Source organism: Pteropus medius, unplaced genomic scaffold (genome assembly GCF_902729225.1).
Source record: "Pteropus medius unplaced genomic scaffold, Ma_sr-lr_union100, whole genome shotgun sequence".
Classification (NCBI taxonomy): domain Eukaryota; kingdom Metazoa; phylum Chordata; class Mammalia; order Chiroptera; family Pteropodidae; genus Pteropus; species Pteropus medius.
Window position 1 is genome coordinate 825,268 of NW_024356336.1, and position 23,981 is coordinate 849,248.

General features: G+C 39.9%; 1 protein-coding gene across 1 annotated transcript in view; it reads left to right on the forward strand.

The window, feature by feature from the left end:
* Positions 1-7,894: 7,894 nt before the first annotated feature.
* Positions 7,895-23,981, forward strand: part of SVOP (SV2 related protein) — a 65,150-nt gene continuing 49,063 nt past the window's right edge. The window contains exons 1-3 of the mRNA XM_039861780.1: positions 7,895-7,998; positions 20,215-20,375; positions 22,807-22,892. Of these exons, the coding sequence (XP_039717714.1) occupies positions 7,964-7,998; positions 20,215-20,375; positions 22,807-22,892 (282 nt within the window). The 5' untranslated portion in view covers positions 7,895-7,963. The remainder of the gene's footprint in view (positions 7,999-20,214; positions 20,376-22,806; positions 22,893-23,981) is intronic.

Consider the following 23,981-nt stretch of genomic DNA (forward strand, 5'->3'; position numbering starts at 1 on the left):
AGGTAGGATAATATACCTATCTGCCCAATAGTAGGGTATTTGGAGAGCTTCCAGGTCAGCAAACACATCCACATCAGGAGGGTAGCATACCCCAACTCCATGGGGACAGAAGCTCCTGTACACTCAGGACCCTCTCAGACCTCTTTAACTGGTTGTTCATCTGTACCCTTTACTATATCCTTTAATAAACTGGTAACTGTAAGTAAGTGTTTCCATGAGTTCTCTGAGCAATTCTAGCAAACTAATCAAACCTGAGGAGAAGGTCATCGGAACTTCTGATTTGTAGCCAAATCAGACAGAAGTGTGGGTAACCTGAGGACCTATTCCTTGTAACTGGCATCTGAAGTAGGGTGGGAATAGTCTTGTGGAATTGAGCTCTTGATCTTGACCTGTTGGATATGACATATCTCCAGGTAGATAGTGTCAGAATTGACTTAAATTGTAGGACACCCAGCAGATGTCACAGAGAGTTGCTTGATGTTGGAGAAAACCCCTACACATCTGGTGTTAGAGGTATTGTGAGTATGGTATTAGTGTAAAAGGAAGTGAGAAACATATGCGGAGAACTGTGGCTTTCTCTGCTGAGGAAAACTGGTATTAATTTTCCTCCCTCTTTAATTCACCTCCCCCACTTCCATCTCTGACCTATGGATGTTGCTGTCTCTCTTTTCTTAAGAACTGGATCTCTGAAGGTGAAGCGTCTCCTTCCACGTGCTTGCGGCGCGCACCCGGGACCTGGCACACCTGGGGCCTGGCTCACCTGGGGCCTGGCACTCCCGGTGCACTCAGGGGCCCTGGCGCACCTGGGGTATGGTCCGTGGTTCCACGTGGAGCACAAATCCAGGACCTTCTACATGTAAAGCAAACATGCTAACCATTACACTATGGAGCCACCCCCAAAAATTGTTATTAAGAACTAAAGGAAAGAATGAGAACAATGTCTCACCAAATAGAGAATATTAAGAAAGAGATATAGAGCATAAAAATAAACCAAATAGAAACTCTGGAGTAGGAAAAAATGACCGAAATTTAAAAAGTTATTAGAGGGACTTGATGGCAGACTTGAGCAAGCAGAAGAAAGAATCAATGAACTTGAAAATAGAGCAATTGAGATTATTCATCTCAGGAATAGAAACAAAAAGAAATGAAGAAAAATGAACAGAGCCTTAGAACTCTGCACTGCACCATATGCATAATAGGAATCCCAGAAGAGAGGAGAAAGGGGCAGAAAGAATATTTGAAAAAGTAATGGCTAAAAACTTTCAAAATTTGATGGGAAACAATAACCTACACATCCGAGAAACTCAGTGAACTCCAAGGAGGATAAATTCATTCCAATTTTAGTATATGTGCTGCTAAAGCAAGCACAAGGAGGATAAATTCAAAGAGATTCACTCCTAGACACACCATAAGAAACAACCAAAAGACGAAGAAAATTTTGAAATCAGAGAGATGACTTACATGAAAGGAATCTCAATAAGATTAATAGCTGATTTCTTATCAGAAACCACATGGATCAGAAAGAATTAGTATAACATATTTAAAGTTATTTTTTTTAAAAAAACCCTGCCAACCAAGAATTCTTTATCTGCCAAAATATTCTTCAAAAATGAAAGAGAAATTAAGACACTTTCAGATAAGCAAACACTGAGATTTCTCACTTGCAGACTTGCCCTCAAGAAATACTAAAAGGAATCCTTCAGTCTAAAATGAAAGGACACTAGATAGCAATTCAAACTTACATGAAGAAATAAAGAACATCAGTAAAGTTGTCTATATAGGTAAATATAAAAGATGGAAAATTGTATTTTTTGTTTGCAACTCCATTTTATCTTCTACCTTATTTGAAAGACAACTACATAAAGCAATAATTATAAACCAAATGTTGATGGGCACACAGTACATAAAGATGCAATCTGTGACAATTAGCTTAAAGGGGAGGGGCAGAGAAATGGAGATATATAAGAGCAAAGTTTTTGTATACTATTGAAATTAATTTGGTATTAATCCAAACCAGATTGTTATAAATCGAGATGTTAGTGCTAGTCTCCAGGGCAACCACTAAGAAAATAACTAAAAAATATATAGTAAAAGAAATGACAAGGGACTTAAAATGGTATACCAGAAAATACATATTTAACACAAAAGATGGCAATAATGTAATAATTGAAGAACAAAATAGACATAAGACATTGAAAATAAATAGTACAATGGCAATGTAATTTTTATATGATCTGTGATTACATTAAATTTAAATGTATTAAACTCTCCATTTAAAAGCCAGAGATTGGCAGAATGGACATAACAAGAGCCTCATTTTAGATTCAAAGATGTAAGTAGGTTGAAAGTAGAAGGATGGAAAAGTTTTGCCATGCAAACAGTAATCAAAAGAGAGATGGAGTGACTATGCTAATATCAGACAAAATAGACTTTAAGACAAAAATTGTTACTAGAGATAAAAAATGACATTTATAATAATAAAAGGATCAATCCATCAAGAACTTATAACAGGCTCCAGCACCAGTAGAAGGCCCCTAACAGGCCTAGCTGCTGTGTGACAGGCCTGCTTGTCTGCATGCTGTGTGATTGGACCGAGCCCATGATTGCCCTAGTAAACTGGTGCTGGGACATAGTTTTAAAATTAAATTTTGTCTAGAATTAAATCTGGACACATGTCATTTATGTCCCCTTGATCCTGAGGGTGATTGACAGTAGGGTTGGTGGAGTGCTACCCATACCCGATGACCTTGTGATCGCTCACACCTTCTAGACCTTTTCCTCCGGGTTACAAGTGAGATCATATTCTCCCTCACCCTCATACATTCTCTATTTCTCATGTTTTTTCTTCCTTCCACAGCCCTTAGCCAAAAAGATTTGTTTTCTTTTGTGCATGTGACCATTCTTTAATATCAGTGATGTATACCTCATTTTATTAAAAAGTTACTCAACAAGAAAAAAAAAAAGAGGATATAATAATTGTAATCATACATGCATTTAACAACAGAGCCCCAAAATACAGGAAGAAAAACAGGACAAAACTGAAGGGAGAAATTGACAATTTAAGAATAATAGTCAGACTCTTTCGTCTCAGCTGCTGACATGCCATCCAGATTAAAGAAGACCTGGAAACTTCAGGGCTATATGAGCCACAGCCATGACTGCATCAACAAGCACCAGAAGTACCTGGGGACTGAGATAATGTTGGAGGCATATATCACCACAGGATCAACTTCAGGAAATATCATCCAGGTTACTTTGGGAAAGTTGGTAGGAGACATTACTATTTAAAAAGGAACCAGAGTTCCTGCCCAACTGTCAACTTTGATAAACTGTCAACCTTGGTCTGTGAGCTACCAAAAACAAGACTGGAGCTGTTTCTATCATTGATATGGTGCGATCGGGCTACTATAAAGTTCTGGTGAAGGGAAAGCTCCCAAAGTAGCTTGTAATTGTAAAGGCCAAATTCTTCAGCAAAGAGCTGAGAAGATTAAGGGTGTTGGGAGTGGGGAGAGGCTGTGTCCTAGTAGCTTGAAATTACATGGAGAGAAGTTCATTAAATGCTCACAAGTGGTTTTTTTTTTTAAAGGAATAATAGTTGGAGACTTTAATACCTCACTTTAACTATTGAATAGAGCAACCAGACAGATTAGCAAAGAGAAGACTTGAGTAACAGTATAAATCAACTAGATCTAACAGATATCTATAAAACACTCCACCCAACAACAGCTGAATGCACTTTCTTCTCAAGTGCACATGAAACATTCTCCATGATAGATCATATTTTAGGCCATAAAACAAGTCACAAAAAATTTTAAAAGATTGAAATCATATCAATTATGTTCTCTGACCACAATGGAATGAAATTAAAAATCAATAACAGAAATCTGGGAAATAAGTATGTGGCAATCTCATAACACATAAGTATGTGGCAATTTCATAACACATTTCTAAATAATCACTAGGTCAGTGATGAATTAACAAGGAAAATTAGGAAGTATTTTAAATGAAAATGAAAAAACAAGTCACAATATTGTAGAGAGAAGACAACTATTTCTTTGATGACTAGTCAGACATCTTGAACTACTTCTGCTTGATAATCTCTCTACTAGGTCTCGACAGGTTTACTGGCTACTGATTCATTGCAACCTCTTTTTTATTTAACATCCCTCCAGAAACACATCATCTGAGGGATCGTAGTTTCATAAGATGAGTTTGAGAGTTTGTCTTTTAAGCCAGCTGCACAGATGTTCTCTCTGCCCTCTTCAGGCCTCTCTAGTCACAAATTAGACAGCTATATTTCACTGCAGAGTGGTACATGTGACTAAGAGACTCTTTGAAATTGTATGTGTTGACATTTTTTAACAAGCCAAACCCTCCCCTTTCTGCTGGCTCCTGTGGCAAAGTCAGGAAGTATTTACACCTCCCATCACAATGCCAGGGACCTGGGAGTTATTACAGATGGAGATGCCATCCTACCAGCATGGCTAGCAGAGCAAAGACCTATCACCAAAATTTTATTTTTCCCTTTTGGTTTTTTATCTGAAGTCAGTTCTCAAGAAAAAAAAAAGACAACTCTCTTTATGAATTTAAATCCACAGGCTTCCTTTTAAAATTAAGTGCCATTTTTATAACTAGTAGAATATTGTCTTGATAAAAATAGGCTTTAGAACACAGTTGATTAGAGAACCACTTATACATAACACACGCTTTTTGTATTCAGTATTTCAGGCATGCATGTCAGTCTCTACTCCAGCCTCCATTTTTAAAATATTTTAAATATTCACTTTTGTTTTAAGAATCTGAGGGGAGAAATCATGATGCATTACTCTGATGCAAAATAAAGCCCATCTGGCTTTTGGCATGCCCCCATTTCCCAGACAGATGGATAATGTGATTAGCCGGAGGCAACTGCCTTTATAATATTTTTATCTGCTCAAGGATGTCTCAAAGATCAGAGATATAAACAAATATGGGCCATATTTTTCTTGGCTGATAATACCATCCAGGTATAACTTTAGAACAGGGAAATAGTAGGATCACTATCACCTGGGACCCTGTTAGGAATGTAAACTCTCAGGCTTTGCCACAGACCTGTTGAATTAGACTCTGGGGGTGGGGCCCAGCCATCTGTATGTTAACAAGCCCTCTGGGTGGATGCCAACCCACACTCAAAGGTGAAAACCAATGCCTTAGAAAAATATAACCATATTTCTAAGAAAGAAGAGAAAACATTACATATTAATTCTCTACAATTCTTTTCAATGCCTGTTACACACTAAGTACTGTTCTCCCAGTTTTGAGGCAGTGCACTTTAAAAGTCTCCAGAGAGGAGGCAGTGAATAAAAATGTGCAAAGCCTGCTACGGCCTGGCTGCAGCCTGGGTAGTGCAGGGCAGACTGCTTCAAAGCCCCTGTTGCTAGTGACCAGAGAAAAGGTAGACCTAGTGGAGGAGCCCTGCCTTCTCTTTTCTCAATAAACGAATAATCCTATTATGTAAAATCTCTCTATTTAAATGTTGGAAAAATTGGAAACCAATTTAAAAAGTAATTATTATTTTAAAGGAACAGCTGTATTGGCATATAATTCACATACCATACAATTCACTATTTTTAAGTGTACAATTTGATATTTTTTGTTATATTCACAGGGCTGTGCAAACTGTCACCACATCTAATTTGGGAAAACTCACATTCATTAGCAGTTACTCCCCATTCTTTGCTCCCCACTTTCATTCCTAGGCAACCACTAATCTACTTTCCATCTCTATAGATTTGCCTATTCTGGCTATTTTATATAAATGGAAATTATATAACATGGCCTTCAGTGTCTGGATTGTTTCACTTAGCTTAAGTTTTTAAGGTTCATTCATATTATTGCATGAATCAGTACTCCATTTCTTTTTATTGCTGAATAATATTTTATTGTATGGATAGACCACATTTTGTTTATCCATTCATCAGTTGATGGACTTTTGGGTTGTTTCTATTTCTTGCTATTATGAATAATGATGCTATGAACATTCGTGTGCAAGTTTTGTGTGCACTATATTTTCATTTCTTTTGGGTATATACCTAGGAGTGGTATTGCTGGGCCATGTGATAACTGTGTGTTTAAATTTTTGAGGAACTGCCAAACTGTTTTCTACAGCAGCTGCACCATTTTACATTCTCACCAGCAGCAGTATGAAGGATATGTCCACATCCTCACCAACACTTGTTTATTATCTGCCTTTTTTATTTTAGCTCCTCCAGTGGATGTGAAGTGGTATTTCATTGTGGTTTTGATTTTCATTTCCCTAATGACTAGTGAGGTATCTTTTCAAATGCTTATTGGCTATTTATATGTCTTCTTTGAAGAAATGTCTATTCATATCCTTTGCTCATTTTTAAATTGGGTATTTGTTTTTCTATTATTGAGTTGTAAGAGTTTTTTATATATTTTAAATGTACGTCTCTTATTATATATATTATTTACAAATATTTTCTCCCATTTGCAGGTTCTTTTCATTTTCTTGATGGTATCATTTGCAGCATAAAAGCTTTTAACTTTGATATAATTCAGTGCATTTGTTTTTTTTCTTTTGTCTCTTGTGCTTTTGATGCTGTGTCTAAGAAACCACTGCCTAACTCAAGGTCATGAAGATTTACCCCTATACTTTCTTTTAAGAGTTTTATAGTTTCAAATTTCACACTTCAAAGTATTATTTTTTAACCCTTCAGGCTACTCAAAACACATCTTTGTACTGGGTCTGGCTTATGGTTGTCGAGTAACCAACAGTCAAAGTTTGCCTGGGACTCAGAGCTTCCCAGAACATGGAATTTCCATGCTAAAACTTAAAGTCCTGAGCAAACAAGGATGAGTTGGACGTCCTACCAATAAACCTCCAACTCGTACCTTTGGTATAAATCATTATCACTGCTCTCCATGGCTTATAATAGATATTGAACCCCTCCTCACCTGAATGAACAGTTTGTTTTCAGTTTAAGGTATTTATTGAGTGCCCCCAACACAAAGCCCTGGGGTTGAGTGTATTGAGGAATAAAATACCAATTTCAGTGTCCATAAATAAAGTGTTATTGTTCTAGGCCCTGGTGGTGCATCAGCAAACCATTATGGAGCTTAAGTTCCAAAGGGGAAAGGGCAGGCAGTCTAGTGAGAGGCGGGCGGGAGGGACCATTGAACTAGGTGGGGAGAATTTTGAAGACAGGGATTTGGTTGAGTTAATCTTTGATTCTCCATCGTCAGGGCTGTACAAATCACTTAACAATGCTTGTCAAATGATTAAACAAGTGATCTTTGGCCTTCTCATACTTATATTTTTTTCTTGATTCATTTCACTAGACTTTCAGCTCTTTGATGACAATGACATGTCTAACTTGTTCTGTCATATGTCCAGTGCCTATTATATTGCCTGGCACAACGTAGGTGCTCAATAAACAGTTGCTCTAATACAAAGATACAGTAAAAAAAAAAATAAAAAAAAATCATGCCCTGCATTTGTTATGGTAGCCTGGGTTTCAAGAACATTATACTCATAACAACGTTAATGAATCCCGGCAGATAAACACTGAGAGAGGCGTCCTCAACGGAAGAGTGCTCATTGGTACCTCGACAGCCATTTCACAGGCTGGTGTGCCCTACAGGCACCCCAGCGAAACACCACCAGCCACAGAGAGCCTGTAAATTTCTCTAACCAGAAGGGCTCTCCCCGCCCCCTCTCCCCGCACAGCTTGCTCTGCCCTCCGCCTCCTCCTCTCCGCCCACTCTCGCCGCGGTCTCCTGGCGGCAGCGGCTTTGTCTCGTGGGCTGGTCCCTGGCGGCTCCCTCCCCCTGAACAGCTGCCGCCGAGGGAGGAAGCGGCGCGGGAGCTGTCCAGAACCCCGGTGCTGAAACCACGAGCGCTCGTCATTCACCACCACCATGTAAGGGCCATGAAAAGGGCTCGTCCTGGCGCAGCGCGGACATGGAGGAGGACTTATTCCAGCTAAGGCAGCTGCCGTGAGTATCATGGGGGCGAGTGAGAGGCAGACAGGCTTTCTTTTAAAAAATGAAAACCTGCAGGGGGGCATCTCTGCATGGCTTCTTGAATTTAAAGGGAACTGTTTCAGAGGAGAGAATTAGGCCTGGAGGAGAAAAGCCATTTTCCTACCCCAGAAGCCCAGCTTCTGTATCTCTGACAGTTCGATTTTTCAGATCCGTCAGAATCTTATGGGTACCCTCGGGGTGTTATGATTTCCCTCTCAATTGTTTGCAATCCCAAAGGGATTTTAAGGTCTGTGTTTTAGGAAAGCATTAGCTGCTGTTTTGAAATGTGGACTGAATTGATGAGTCCATGCAATGACATTGGTTATTTCCAGCCCATCTCCTATGCTGTGAAATTCCTAGTTTTTCTGCAAGGTCTTTTGGAAAGGAATGATAACTGATGTTGCGAACTGGTTTCTAAAAAGCTACGATTCCTTCCTAGAGTGGAAGCTTGGGCAAAGTCCGGCCGTTTATGAAGTGTGTGAATGAGAGGGCTGTGCACCCTCCTTGAAACCTCTTGCCTTCTTCTGAATGAAAGGTTTTTGTAACAGCTAGCTAGAGTGAGACATACTGTTGTTGACTATCCTTGGGAACATCAGGAATACACTGCTTAGAGGATGGGAATTTTTGAGGGATACCAAATTTGCTCTGAGACTCTTGAGGGAATGCAACCAAGAAATGGAAAGGATAGGGGCCTTGCAGAGGGGCTTACATACATCTCCTACTTCAAGCTGATGGTGATTTGTTAAGCAAATACCAAGAGTATGAGACGGAGCATTAAAAAGAACATGAATGGGGCCTGTTGTTTTAATTTTTAGAAGCATTAGCCATTTAGATGGTAAAAGTAGACACCATTTGGATTTTTTTGGGAGGATACAATATTGTTAGTATGTGTGTATTTTTTTGACTTGAAAAAAATTGAAAAAAAAATTTCTCTCTCTAAACCACCGAGGAATTCTCCCAAGTGACTTTTAGTGTGACTGATATAGCTCTCTGAGGCTCTGAGCACTGAAGGATATTGTAGTATTTGCTTCTCAAGCAGTGTAAAATTAATTTTTGTTTCAAATTTTTTAATTAATTCAAATCTTTAATTAATTTAAATTCTTTAAGCTTTTATTAATTGATCCACAAATAGCATATCTTATGTAATACAACATTATTTCACAAGTGCTAAAGGATACTCAGTTAAAATATTCAGAGGTTGATATATGACTACATAAAAATGTACCCATCAGAATGTGAATCTCTCAAAGAAAACATACCACTTTCATTGAGAATAAATATTATACTTAGAAACCAACCTATTATGTCACAATAAAAATGATTCAGAAACTGAAATATGAAATTTGGTACTCAGAATAACAATATGATTCATATTGCAGTTTTACAGGGATAAAATTTCAAAAAATGTCAGACCATATGAACTTTGCAAATTACTCAAAGATTCATGTATATTTAATTTACTAATATATAGAGATGACACTGTTCTGACTATTCCTTCCTTAATTAAAAATATAAAATAATGAGATTTATTTTATATTAATATATTAAATAATGTATATAACCTATATAAGGTAAATAAAGTTAGAAAATAAGCACACAAATGAAAACTCCCTCTTCTCAAACACCAATTTTGTTTCTTGATTATTCTTTCTGATATTTTATGCACATAAGTACATATAGTATCTATAAGGGGTACCAAATTGTGTACTGGCTCTTGAGTAAGACAGACTTCAGTTCAGATCTTTCTTTTGGGGGGTGGTTTAGATCTTGACTGCCACTTCTTAGTTATGTGACTTTGAGCAAGTGACTTAACTTTTCTGAGATTTAGGTTCCCTAGCCATAAAATGAGGATCACAATAGTACTTGATTCATAGGGTTATTGTGAAGATCAAGTGAGATAATATGTGCTAAATGCCTGGCAGATACAAAACACTCAACACATTTAACTATTATTAGATTTGAAAGATGGCTTATAAAAACAATATATAGGCTTCCTATATTGGACTTCCAAATATTGTGATCTGCAAACCCCAAACTACATTTGAATGAAGTCAAAATTAGCCCTCAAATGTGCTGAGCTCGATTTATATATTTAAAAAAGAGTAAAGTAAAAGGAATGGCCATGTGAATCTGAGTGGGTTACAAATCACGACTTAGATGGTTTTTTAAACCGCACCCTTTGTATATTATGCACGGATTGCAGGCAGCAGATTTCTTGAGAGCAATATGGTTTTTAAAAAATCAGAGTGCCTTGTAGAGGATTGGCAAGAGTGGGCTTTGGGACAGGCTCAGTCCCATGGGAGGCCAAGTGTTGATAGATTATAAGCCACTAAGTAGTTTACAGGGTCAGGGGAGGGGACAAGGGGATGATGATAACTAAGAAAACAGTCCTTCCTTGTGCCTAGGGTCTCTCTCACATAGCTCTAGATCAGTTCATTTGAGACCATAATTAACTCTGCTTTTCACCTGCTGTTCACTCAGGCGCAGCACTATATACAGAAGATTCAGCAGACTGAGATTTTGTATCTACTTCTGCCTTATTGTGACCTTGCACAAGTTGGACTTTTCTGGGTCTCCCCTTTCTAGGATGAGTTCGTGAAAGCAAGTTTTGCAGACTATATAGATTACTTATCCATTCATTTATTCAGCTTACTTGGGCACCATCCTCGATACAAGAGATTCTACAACTGAATAGAATAGATATTATCCTTGCCCTCAAGGAGCTTACAGTAGTAGTAGTCACTAGCTACATGTGGCTATTTAAATTTAAATTATATAATTTGGATCTAAAATAACTTCTATAGTGTAATATACAGTAAAAATATAATTTATAAATAAAATGTGAAATTTGAAAAAAAATCAGCCCCTTGGTCACACTAACTATATTTCAAGTGCTCCATAACTATATGTGGTTGGTGGCTGCTGTATGGACAGCTTAGGTCTGAAATATTTCTATAACTGCAGAAAGTTCTATTGGACACTACTGGTCCGGCGGGAGAGGCAGACACTAAACAAATAATTGCATTATTATGAGAATTGTCTTAAGGGCTACAAAGGACAAGTGCAGGATGCAATGAGACTAGTTCTAGATGGGTGAGGGAGAGATAGATCAAAGAAGGTCTCCTTGAAGAAGTAACATTGGAGCCGAGTCCCCAGAGATGTGTAGGAGTCATTCAGGAAAAGAGATGGGATAAGGAGCATTCCAGACAGAGGGAACTGTGTGGGGAAAAGCTCAAAGTCAGGGCAATGGGACATAATGAACAAGTGACTCGAAGGAAGGATGCAGAGGATGGCAGGGACCAAGCTACAACATGGATAGACCTTGAGGACATTATGCTAAATAAAATAAGCCAGTCACAGAAAGACAACTACTCTATGATTCCACTTACATGAGGTACTTTCATAGAGACAGAAAGTAGAATGGCAGTTGCCAGGAGCTGTGTGTGGAAGGGGGACAGCGGAGTTGTTAAATGTATACAGAGTTTCAATTTTGTAAGATCAAAGAGTTCTGTGGATGGATGGTGATGATGATCACACAACATTATGAATATACTTAATGCCACTGAACTGTACTCTTTAAAATGGTTAGAATGGTAAGTTGTATCTTATGTATATTTTACCACAATCAAAAAAAATTGCAGCCCTCTCACCCCATCCTCCAGCACTGTTCTTCTTTTTTTCTTTTTTTCATAGCACCTATCACCCTCTAACATATTATATCATTTACTTATTTGTTGTTTAGTGTGTCTTCCCTTACGAGAGTGAAAGCTTCACATGGCAGAGATCTGATGGATCCCAAGTACGTGGGACATTGCCTAGATTTCATCTGATAACTGGATTCAAGTGTAGACCAGTATATGTCAGCCAAGAGAGTAAAAAAAAAAAAAAAAAAAAAAAACAACTTTATAAATGAAAAACCAGAAAAATCTGTTCATCAGCTTAATCATTTACCTTAACAGCAGTGGCCACCATTATTAACTTTTAGTGGCTACACAGCTGAGTCTACCTGGAAAGATCAGACATAGCCTTGTTTCATTGTATTTGCCTATCTGCTTCCCCATCCCCTTCCATTTAATCAGGAAGATTGGGAAGATGCAATTTGACTTACTGATTAAATGACTATGTTCTTGAAATGGTCCCAGACAAACTCTCTGGGCCCACGGTAACCCTGATAAGGACTCATTTTTAAGTTCTAGAGAAAGAGCTAGAAATAGGTTTTGTTTTCTCTAAATGAGGAGACCTCTGCACAGAGACATAGGACCAGAATAGATGGCTAAGGTACATGTAAGACTTCATGCTGGCTCCCTTCCCCCAAGACTCAATGGGGCAAAAGGAGAGGATTCTTGGCCAAGGAGGAGAAATGGGAGTTCATTGTCACGCACTTCTGGCAAAAAGTAGGGAGCTATTATAATAGCCTAGGGATCCTCAAAGTTAACTCACTAAATCCTTTTTAAACCTCAAGCCTAAAGCTGCTCACACCCCATTATTTCAAACACATACCAGCTAGCTTCACTCTAAGGGATATGTGTTTCAGTGACTTAAGGGGAATAGTCTGGAGGGCAAAGAAAGAAGGTCTCACAAAGAGGCCATTGCTTGGATGGCTTAGGTCTTAGGGAGGATTGTTCCTGGGCCTCCTGGCCCAGATAGTGGCTTTACAGCCCCACCCAAACTCTTCTCTGGGCTCTCTAGAAGAATTATGCAGATTTGCACAAATCATTGTGTGATCTTGGGCAATTCATTTAAATTCCCTGAGACTTAAGAGTGTGCCTAGACCACTTTCAAGGACATCTTTATCTTTAAAAGACCAATTCTAAGCTCTCTAGATGGGTGTGCCTGGTACCATCCTGGCTCAGGGCGATTGTTCTGGTGTGATTAATAGCATCTCTTTCTCTCTTTAATACTGGGTTGTATGAAATCTTAACCTTGACACTATTCACATTTTAGACCAGATAATACTTCGTTGTGAGAGATTGTTCTATGCATTATAGGATATTTTGCATCATCCATCCCTGGCCTGTATGCACAAGATCTCATAACCACCTCATTTCCTTCTCCGTGAGTTGTGACAATTAAAACTGTCTCTGGACATTCCCAATGTCCCCTGGGAGACTAAATCACTTCCCATTGAGAACCACTGATTTAAAATGTTCTGGTTTAGGCAATAAACTACTCACTCTATTTCTAGAGCATCTTTGGATCTATTTAAACCTCACTTCTCTGACTTTAGTCACGTCAGGACCCTGGTATGTGCTCTGCCAGCAAATAGTGCCTCTTCCTTCAATCGCAGTATACCTTTGCCAAGAGACTATAAACTCCAGGAGGGCAAGAATTTGGTCTGACACATAAAAGGACTTCATTGCATGTTTGTTGAATGACTGAGTGAATAAATAAGTTTTAGAGATAAACTACCTAGGAGGTTGTAGCACAGGTCTTCTGCTTCCCCAGTCAGAAGTTACCTACCCCACCACTCTCCTGGGGCTATGTCGCAGAATGATTACCTGCATGGTCTCTCTACTCAAGCAGACCTGGATTCAAATCTTAACTTTCCTGTGAACTTGGAAGGTAACCTTGGGCAAGTTACTTTTCTTCTCTAGGCCTCAGTTTTATTGTCTATAAAATGGGGCTAGCAATAGCATCCACTTCATAGGGCAAAAGGCTCATGAGTGCTTAACAGACCTACTAGCATATGGTTAGGGCTTGATGAATGTTAACTATTATTTATTTGTGATCATTACCTTCTGTCCAGAATATGAGCTAGTGGTCTACTATTCAGGGAAGAAGCTCGATGCTATTCAGGTCAATGGGAATGGCAGGAAAATACAAGTAAGAAACATACATAGAGAATAAAATTTCCATTACCTATAGACTCCTAGATCAGGAATGGAAGAGACCTTAAAAGCTGTTACATCCAACCCCTTACACTCAGCTTCTTAATTCTGGCAGAAAGGCATCAAGTGGTAACTTTTAAATGTCTGGGGCCACCATCAATATCTTATGAAAATTCAAATTCCTGGGCCCTACTCTGCAGAAATGTAAAAGCCTTAGGTTTGGAGAATGGCTCGGAATAAGCATTTTAATTACTTCCGTTGGAGTGTTCTTGGCCTCAGTTAGAGAAGCATCAGTTGATTGGTTAAAATCATGGATTCTGGAACTACTCAGGCCAGGGACCTAGTACACTACATATTATCCAGGGGACCTGGGCCAATTAATGTAACCTCTCAGAGCCTTAGTTTACTTGCATATAAACTGGGGAAATTAATGACATCTCTTTCCTAGGATTGTTGAAGGGATTACATAATAGTAAGTAGATATAGCACTTAGGCTTGCCCCTCACCTGTTGGGTATGGCTGCATATTAAATATCATTACTCCTGAGTCCACTCACATGGATCCCTGCTTTTTCTAGACCATCTCTGTGAAGGGCAGCCCACTGCCTCCTAAAGCAGACTTTTTCATGTCTGGACTTCTCTGCCTGAGAAGGCTCCTTATATTGAGTTGAAATCTGCTTCCCTCTTCTTTATACCCAGAAGTTCAAGCTCTGTTTTCAGAATCCAAGTTGAACAAGCACCTTCTTTCATATGCCAGAACTTCAAATATTTGAAGGTGGAGGTCCAGACCCTGAGAAGACTCTTCTCAAATCATACAGATAGGGAGTGCTCAGGACTTGTCTTGAAGGAGACAAAGCAAGTTCATTTTCAGTGACCTTTGCAGTTTCTGCCGCTCCAGGTCCCCAGCCTCTGACCTCGTTTGTCAATAGGTTTCAGATTCCAAAGAAACGCCAATGTGACATAGATGAGTACCTGAGACAAAGTTGAAGAGTGCTGGTTGTCTGAGTTCCCCAAACATGTGGACACTTGTTATAACTTGGCCCTTTGCTGGTTAGCCTTGCAGATGGGCTTCTTTGTGAAGATGTCTTTTTCTATTGATTGGATGAGTCAGGGGGCAGAAATAATAAAAGCTTCCACCTCCCTAATCCTCACCGTAAACCCTCTAGCCCAGACCACCATCACATCTTACCCAACTGACCATACAACCTCTTCCCTTTTTTCCTACTTCCTCTTTTGCCATCTTTCTGTGTTAATATACCTTTGATTTTCTGTATTCTTATGTCTTGACATCTTGGGGCCTTGTTGCCCTTGGAGGGACTGTTCTTCCCAAGGTTAACAAGTAAATGAATTGCCTGCCAGTGTACCTTTCATATACAAACTAACCAACCAGGAGCCACTATCCATCCACCTGCCTGGACCACCTAGGTCCAAGTACCTGGCAACTGGAGATAGCCCCTATGCCCCAGAGCTTGAAATGATTTAAACTAGTCAATCCTCAGCTCGTGTAACCACAGTAAGGACTCTTGTCCACATTTTCCCCTCACTCCCTCTGCCTCCTGACTGACCCTGGTGCTTCCTCGTATAGCCCCCGAGGTGTGGCAAGTCCCCTCCTCTCAGGATCTGTGAGTATAACAGAATATATCTTTTCAATGGTATCTGTCACCTGATCTTTTAGCCTTGCCACACCTAAATAATTATAAAATCTATACTTTAAAACGCTCTCCACAATCTATTCTTCTTTTTGTAGAAAAATGTGCCTGAGTGTCTCAAAACTCAACTCTGATCATCTTCCACCCTCTCACCCTACTTGAAACCTTTCAATGGCATCCCACTAGTCTCAGGATAACAAGAAATATCCTGTGATCTCCAGAGCTCTGCACGATCCAGCCTGTCTCTCCTTGGTCCTACCTCTGGGCCTTTGCGCTAGCTCTTCTCTATTCTCCTCCCATCTGTGTATTACTCTACTTTGTCCTCTTGACCTTCACCTCCGCAGGAGGTCTTTCCTGACTGCTCCTCCCTGCAATTGTTCTTTACCTTGGCACCTTTTTGTTTCCTTCTCAAGATCCATCCACTTACAAATGTATAAAGATCTCTTTGTTTACTTGTGTATTAACCATCTCTCCAATTAGAGTATCCACTTCATGAGGGCAGAGACCGCATTGATTTTTGTCTCCCTTTGTGTCCCAGAACTTTGCATGTAGTCAGCATTCAATAAACACTTGTTGAAATACTGAATGATTGTGTCGGATCTGCATGAAGCTCTCTCTCTATTGACTCCTTTAATCTCTATGGCAACCCTGTGAGAAAAGAATTACCATTTCCATTCTACTAGGGAGGAAAATGAGACTCAGAGAGGTAAAGTAACCTACCCAGGGTCACACAGCTACTGAATGGTGTGGGCACAGGATTCAAACCCAGGTCAGTTTGTGTGCCAGAGTTGGGCCTGCCCTATGGCAGACTGCTTAAACAGCCACTCTTAGATAATCACAATCAGATTTAAGCTTCCTCTTCAGTCTGATAGATTCATGAACTCAGGGGAGAAATGTCCAGAAGCTCAGATGAAAAGAGAAGAAAACTTCCTTATCTAAAATACCCTAATCGAAGCTCAGACCCTAACTTAAGGCACGAGGTGAATTAAATGATGGTACAAACAAGATCTTTAAGTTGACAGCTATTTCCTCAAGCTCTTCTTTGAATAGCAAAATTATGTAAAATAAATGTTCCCTGCTATTTTAGTGAATTATATGCTATCTATACACCACAAATGCCAAGAAATTGTGAGCCAGCCTGTTTTGAAGCCCTCATATATTTAACATATGCCACTGCTATTTTCTTTTTCTTTCATGTTTCATTTTTTTTTCCCCTTGGAAAATCGTGGCTTGTGTAGTTGATAAATACTTTTAGGAACCCAACCGATTCAAAATGTAGCCTGGTTTTCTGAGTCTAATTTAATGTCAAAGGTCTCTCTTTTATATCTTAAAACAAGTGTTCATAAAATAAAGGTGCCCTGGCTTCTAGTGGTTTGCCAGAGAGGGAAGGTGAACAGATCCTGGTTTAAAACTGCAGGGAGCTAAGCCACTTTCTCAAAGTCATATTTCACAAAGGTCGGTGTACTCCATACTCAAGGTAGAAAGGTGACCTGAGTGAGGCCAGGTAGGAGGGAAGCTAATATTTACTCAATGCTCACAATTTCCAATTCATCAAGCCCAGTTAATCTTCAAGATGGTCCAGCAACCCTGTCATTGTCCCTATTTCACAGATGAAAGCATCCGTCACATGCTTAGCAGATGCTACCTGCTCAACGAGAGCTTTGTAAATAGTCGCTATTGTTATGTATATTTGTTAGGTAGTTAGACAGACAGGAGCGACAGGAGCAAAGGCCTAGCTCTGTAACCATAGAAACCACCCTTGAAGTCCTTCCTTAAGGACCTCCCAGAAACACCACCCCCTTTAGGGTTATAAATTACCCCAAATCCTGAGCACAAAGGCCAAAAAAGCTGCTGGCTAATCCAGCCACAAAATGCAAGCACAGAATGTACTACACTAACTTGCCCACAACCTCAGCCTCATTATATCATCATTATAATACCGTTCCTATGTCCAGAAGTTCACGAATCTAATTATAACAGACGGAATTCTGGGTAAGCACATGCGCAGTAGGCAAAGTGTTATATAGCAGCCAACTGGCAGTCAAGGTAACCTCACATCCGGATCATCTAGGATTTCCCATCACAGCCCAAATATACACACACTTTACCACTTTTTCCTTGTTACAGCCCTCTTCACTGAAAATCCACTCCTCCCTTGGAGCTTACTCTGTCTTTTTTATCTTTCACCTTCCAAATTCCACAGGGCTGCAGTCTTCCTTAGCATAGCCCATCTCCTTCTAAAATATATTTTCAATAAATCTTACTTCTTCTGAATCTCACTGACCTGTAATTCTTTGCTGCATCAGCGGGGAAGAACTGGGGACATCACCACTACCCTGCCCCCAAGCCACAGGGTGACACCAGATTTAACATCACCCCAGCGGTAACATATTTATTAAAGTATAAATGCCCAGGTTAAAAATTGCTAACATTACAGAAGGGTCCAAAATAAAATAAAATAAAAAGAATGCCGTCCCTCAAAACTCCTTGTTTCCGTCCAGTGTTCTTCCCCAGGAACAACCAGTCTTTAGCTCTTACGTATCCTTCCAGACCGTCTAGTACTGTAGAAGCGTAAATACTCTACAGCAGTGCTTCTCAGACTTTAACGTGCACACAAATTTCCTGGGGACCTGTTCGAAATAATTCAATAGGTCTGGGTTAGGCCTAAGACTGCATTTCTAATAAGCCCCGGGGATGCTGGGCCCCTTGTTGACCACACTTAAGTCTTAGGAGTGAGGACCTAAGTTATGGGATCATGTTCCAGTATATTTAATAATGAGCCCAACAATCTTTTCCTGTGGGCCCTTAAGATCAACGTGTGTAGTGTGTGTGTGTGTGTGTGTGTGTGTGTGTTTATTGTGGTAAAATATGCACAATATAAAATTTACCATTTTGACAATTTTAAGTGTACAGTTAGTGACATTAAATACATTCACAACATTGTGCAACGATCACCACCATCCATCTCCAGAATTTTTTCATCTACCCCAGCTGAAATTCTGTACTATTAAACACTCCCTATTTCCCACTCCCCTCAGCCTCTACTTTCTATCTCTGTGAATTTGACTATTCTTGGTACTCCCATATAGGTGGACAATAATTTTCCTTTTGTGTTAGACTTATTTCACAACCATAATGTCTTCGAAGTTCATCTATCTTGTAGCACAGAATTGCTTCCTTCTTAAGGCAAAATAATATTCCATTATATGTGTAGAACACACTTTGTTTATCCATTCATCCATTGATGGACACTTGGATTGTTTCCATCTTTGGCTATTGTGATACAGATCACAATTTTAAAAAACATTTTCTTAAGTGGATGTGTCATAATCTATTTAATTACTCATCTCCTGATGATTGTTTCTAGTTTTGTTAATACTTACCACATTTTGTTAATAATTATTACATGCAAAGCTGCAAATAGCGTGCTAGCACCAGAGGAGAATATAGCAGGGTGGCTGGGGGTGGGGACTCTGAAGTCAGGTGGCTTTGCCAAAGTCTGGCTTAGACAACCACTGTGTGACCTTGGACAAGCTCCCAGTCCCTCTGTGCTTCGGTGTCCTTATCTGGAACATGCGGGTAGTGAAAGTAAAGGTTAAATAAGGTAGTCGCTAGAAAACACAAACACTATACTTAACACATGGTAAACTAACAATCTATATCATCGCCTACTGTATCTATCTCTGCAGTGAATTACCAGCATGACAATTCTAGATGGGAGCACAGAGCATTTAAAATTTTGAAAGATATCACAGATCACCTTCCAAAAAGATTGCAGTGGTTGCTATTAATCACAGAAGGAAGTACAGAGCCCTGGACAATCCTGGAGGAAAGGATGTTATAAAAGCAGTATTCGAAGAAGATTATCAAGCCACATGATCATTCTGCAATGTTACCCTCAGAGTTAAGGGTGATCCAACAACCTTCCCCTCATCCCTGAAAATAAAGTGATAATGCACATAAATGTTCATGATCTTCCTTTTTTTTTTTTTTATCTATGCTTTTATCTTCTGTGAATACCTTTGGAGACAGTTTATGTTTTTTATTTTGGGGTTGACTCTTGGGGACAGAGAGTCCCTTCCCAGAACCTATTTCACACCACCTCTTAACTCAGTGGATTGCAGAGTTGAAATGTCCCATCTATAGGGGCCACACTGCCCAGATCTAGCCATACTGTTCTCTTAAAGGAATGTGGGCCCCAAATGGCCAGATACTCTACTTTTTAAGAGAGATCAGAAATCTTGCTTTTTATGCTTTTTATGTGAATTCTCTCATTTAAAAATTGTGGTATCTGCTTGAAAAAATGCCATGTGAGCAAATTTTGTGAGCATAATATAACTTTTAGGTGACCAAAGTATCTCTTTTCTGAAGAGATAAGTCTAAATTCTGACACATATATGCTTCCGAACAATATTCAAGTCTAGAATGAAGATATCCTCATTCCCATGTGAATCTGGTCCCCCTGGAGTTGTGTGGTGCCCAACCTGTACACCTGTATGTGGCAGCTCGGACATTTCAACTCTCTTGAAATGAGAGTTGTGTGTCAGGGCTGCCACATACAGTGCAACTCAATATAAATGCCAGCCTTCTACCCATTCAACAATCTTGACCATGAAAAGAAAGCTTTTCACCTGTCTTGGGCACAAGAGCTGTGCAGAAAAGCTGTTGAGGGGGAGTTGTAGCCTTCATGACCAGATTTCCTCTGTCCTCTAGGGTGGTGAAATTTCGTCGTACGGGCGAGAGTGCAAGGTCAGAGGACGACGCAGCTTCGGGAGAGCATGAGGTCCAGATTGAAGGGGTCCGCGCAGGCTTAGAGGCCGTCGAGCTAGACGATGGGGCAGCTGTGCCCAAGGAGTTTGCCAATCCCACTGACGGTGAGGGGGCTCTGGAGTTCGGTATCAGCCCCAGGCCACAGTCAAGGGCTCTGAGATGCTGGGGTTGTCTCCCCAGCTGGCACTTTCAGAGGGATCTAGTGAAGGGGCAGGTAGGAGGGCCCAGAGGGCCTGGGGTGACACTGGAAGTGTGAACTGGACCTACATGGCTTACTTCAGCAGGCAAGGTTACATCATAATCCCTGCCAGTGAGCCTCATTGCGTAACACTTGGCTGAGGACAGCAGCAACAACTATGATGATGACTGATGATGATGATGATAACGGTGACGATGGTGATGGTGGTGGTGGCGGCGATTATGATAGTGTAACGATGATGTGATGATGATGGTGGTGGTGATAGTAATGGTGATGATAATGATAGTGATGATGATGGTGGTGATGATGGTTATGATTATGACAGTGATGATGGTGATGGTGGTGGTGGTGATGATGATGGTGATGATGACAATAGTGATGACAATATCAGCTGACATTGGCTGAAGATTTACTCTGTGCCAGGCACTGTTCTAAGCATTTTACACATATTACCCATTTAATCTTCATAACATTTCTAACTGGGACTGTTAACGATCATCTTCCCTCTTTTGCAGAAGAGGAAACTGAAGCTCAGAAAGGTTAAGTATCTTGCCCAGGGTCATTCAGCCAAGCTGGATTTATGCCTAGGTCATCTGACCTCAGAGTCCACATTCTTATTCATGACCTTGTGCTGCCTATGAGCAGAACTAGTCAAACAAGAGACCTTAGATAGTACTGTTGGGACCTGGTCCCATCACATGATGCTGATGGGTGAAAACATTCCATGCATTCCTGAGAGTTCCCAGATTCCCAACATGAGAGAGAATTAATGACCTGATCTCAAGGCCTGTTGCTGGCAGAGCTAAGGAGGCAATGGCTGGGGAGAGGGGAGGCAGTGGTTAGGAGCGGTGGCTTTACAGTTAGGATGGTCTGGGTGCAACTCCCAGTACTACAGCGTGTCAGCTGTGTGACACTGGGAAAGTCCATTTCCTCCTCTGTAAATGGGGCTATGAGTGGGCCTTAACTAATAATTGCAATACAGACTTAATGAGATACTGTACACCAAGCTTTAGTGCAGTGCCTGGCACATGGTACGCACTGAATTGTGCACCATTATATCATTACTGTTCATATTACTGATGATGTTATAAGGCTCACTCTGCTTTCTCCTCAATATTTTTGCTGGGCGAAACCAGAACCTGCTGATGTGATAAATGCCAACCCACACTTCTGGAGAAAATTACGATTGTTGTAAAAGATCCATGATTAAAATTCCAAAAAGATGATAATTTCCAGCAGGGGCTTATCCTCAGAAGCAGCCTACAACATCCCACAGCATGCTCCTTTATTATTTTTTATTTTTTTAAATTAACTTTTTATTTTGGAATCATTTTAGATTTACAGAGAAGTTGCAAAGATACCACCGAGAGTTCCCATATACCCTTCATGCTGCTTCCCCTCATGTAATTATCTTACCTAACCAAGGCACCTTTGTCACAACTAAGAAATACTTTATACTAAACCCCATACTTTATTCAAATCTCACCAGTTTTTGCAGCATGCTGTTGCAGGACAGAATCCAGCATACCACATTACATTTAGTCTTTTAGTGTTTTTCAAAAACACTTATTAGCTTATAAATTATATCCTTTTTTTCTGAGCGTACAATTAACATATGCTTATTTGGAAAGCATTCAGACATGACAGAACCGTTCAGAGGAAAGTGAGTACTGTCCTCAGAGATGACCTTGTTAACAGTTTTTGGACATTCGATCTCACTTCCCCTGTGCGGTACACACACATATGTGGAAATCCACTTTTACGAAATATTTTTTTCCGACTATGGAATAAATCGTAAAAGTGAAAGTCTCATATGATTTCTCCCTCCTTCCCTCCAAAGATAAGAAAAAAAAAACTATAATGGGAAGTTTTGTATATATTCTATACATAGTCACATATACATATACTTATATACACACATGCATACATCTCCAAGAAAAGAACCATACTAAATGTTTTGCCATCCATCTTGCTTTGTTTTTAAAAATGAATTAACAATATATTGTGTGCATGTTTCTACATGGCACATTCTTTTTATCAGTTGAGTCATCCTTCATAATGTGGATACATAACAATTTATAATTATTATGTATGCAATCATTTATATAACCAACCCTCTGTTGATTGATATTCTGGGTTTTTCAGTTTTCCCTCTTATAAACAATGTTGCAGTCGATTTCATAACAAGGTATCTTTTTGCACTTGCTGGCATGTTTTTCTAAGATAAATGTGTGCTGCCTTTAAGGAGCTTGGCTGGGGACCCTCCAGACATCCCCACATTAGGACGACTGCAAAATGCACTGATCTTTCCTCCCTTCCCCCTTTCTCTTTCCCAGATACTTTCATGGTGGAAGATGCGGTGGAAGCCATTGGGTTTGGAAAATTTCAATGGAAGCTGTCTGTTCTCACAGGCTTGGCTTGGGCAAGTATTTCTGGGGGTACTGACCTCACATTCAGTCTCCAAGAAACCTTTATGCTGCTCAGCTGGGTTTCCGTGATCTACAAGGAAGGACGTAGTTCTTTCCACATAGAGCCTTTGCTTGAATCCACAAAGTTTATGCCGAGTGACTGACCCTGGTGATAATGAAGATCTGTGCTTAGGGGAAGTTGGGTGTGTTGGAGATGACCCTCATGGAGGAGTTGAAGATTCTGGCTAATTAAATGGTTCTCAGTCTTTTGGGGCTCAGGGCTACTTTGAAATTATGATGTCATCTGTGGAGCTCATCCTGGAAAAATATGCACAGAAAAATGAGCCCTCTGTTTCAAGAGGCTCATGGTCCCTTATTAAAATTTCCTCATCTATCTATAGTGAATAACTCATCTAGAACTTTAATACAACTGAAATTGATTTTTGCGAGTGGTGTCCGTTGATGACCTAACTAAATATTTTTCCAAATGGATCTTCGATTTCCCCACATCATTTTCCTCAATAATTTAAAGGCCACTTATATCTTTCATCACATTTCTGTGGCCACAGGGATCTGCTTCTGGACTCTCATTTCTGTCCCATCATAGTGTACATCTAGCGCCATAAAGGATGTTTAATTATTGGGGCTTCTTAGTATGTTTTAATATATTAAAAAGTTGCACTTGTTAAATATGGTGATAATTCTACATGAACAATGACCTCTAAAGCAAAACAAGCTAGTCTTTTACTGAGCTAAAGAGAAAAGATCATTGTCGCTCTGCCTCTATAAAAATGTTTTTCTCAGATTTTTGAAATAGGATGTTTCCCTACTTCCTTCCAGGAGTGCCCCTGTTTTTTTAAACATAGAAACACAGACACAAACACAGACACAGACACACACACACACACACACACACACACACACACACACACACACAAGAATGTTTAATATCTAGTTGTCGGTTTCCACATGGCACCTCATTGTTTTACTACTAGAGCTTTCTGTATGTTGATGTGTGGTAGGGCACTCAGCAGGTAGTAGAAGAGGGATTTTGTACATGCTCTCACTGAGGTCACAGACTTGGTGAGGGGTCAGCATCCTGG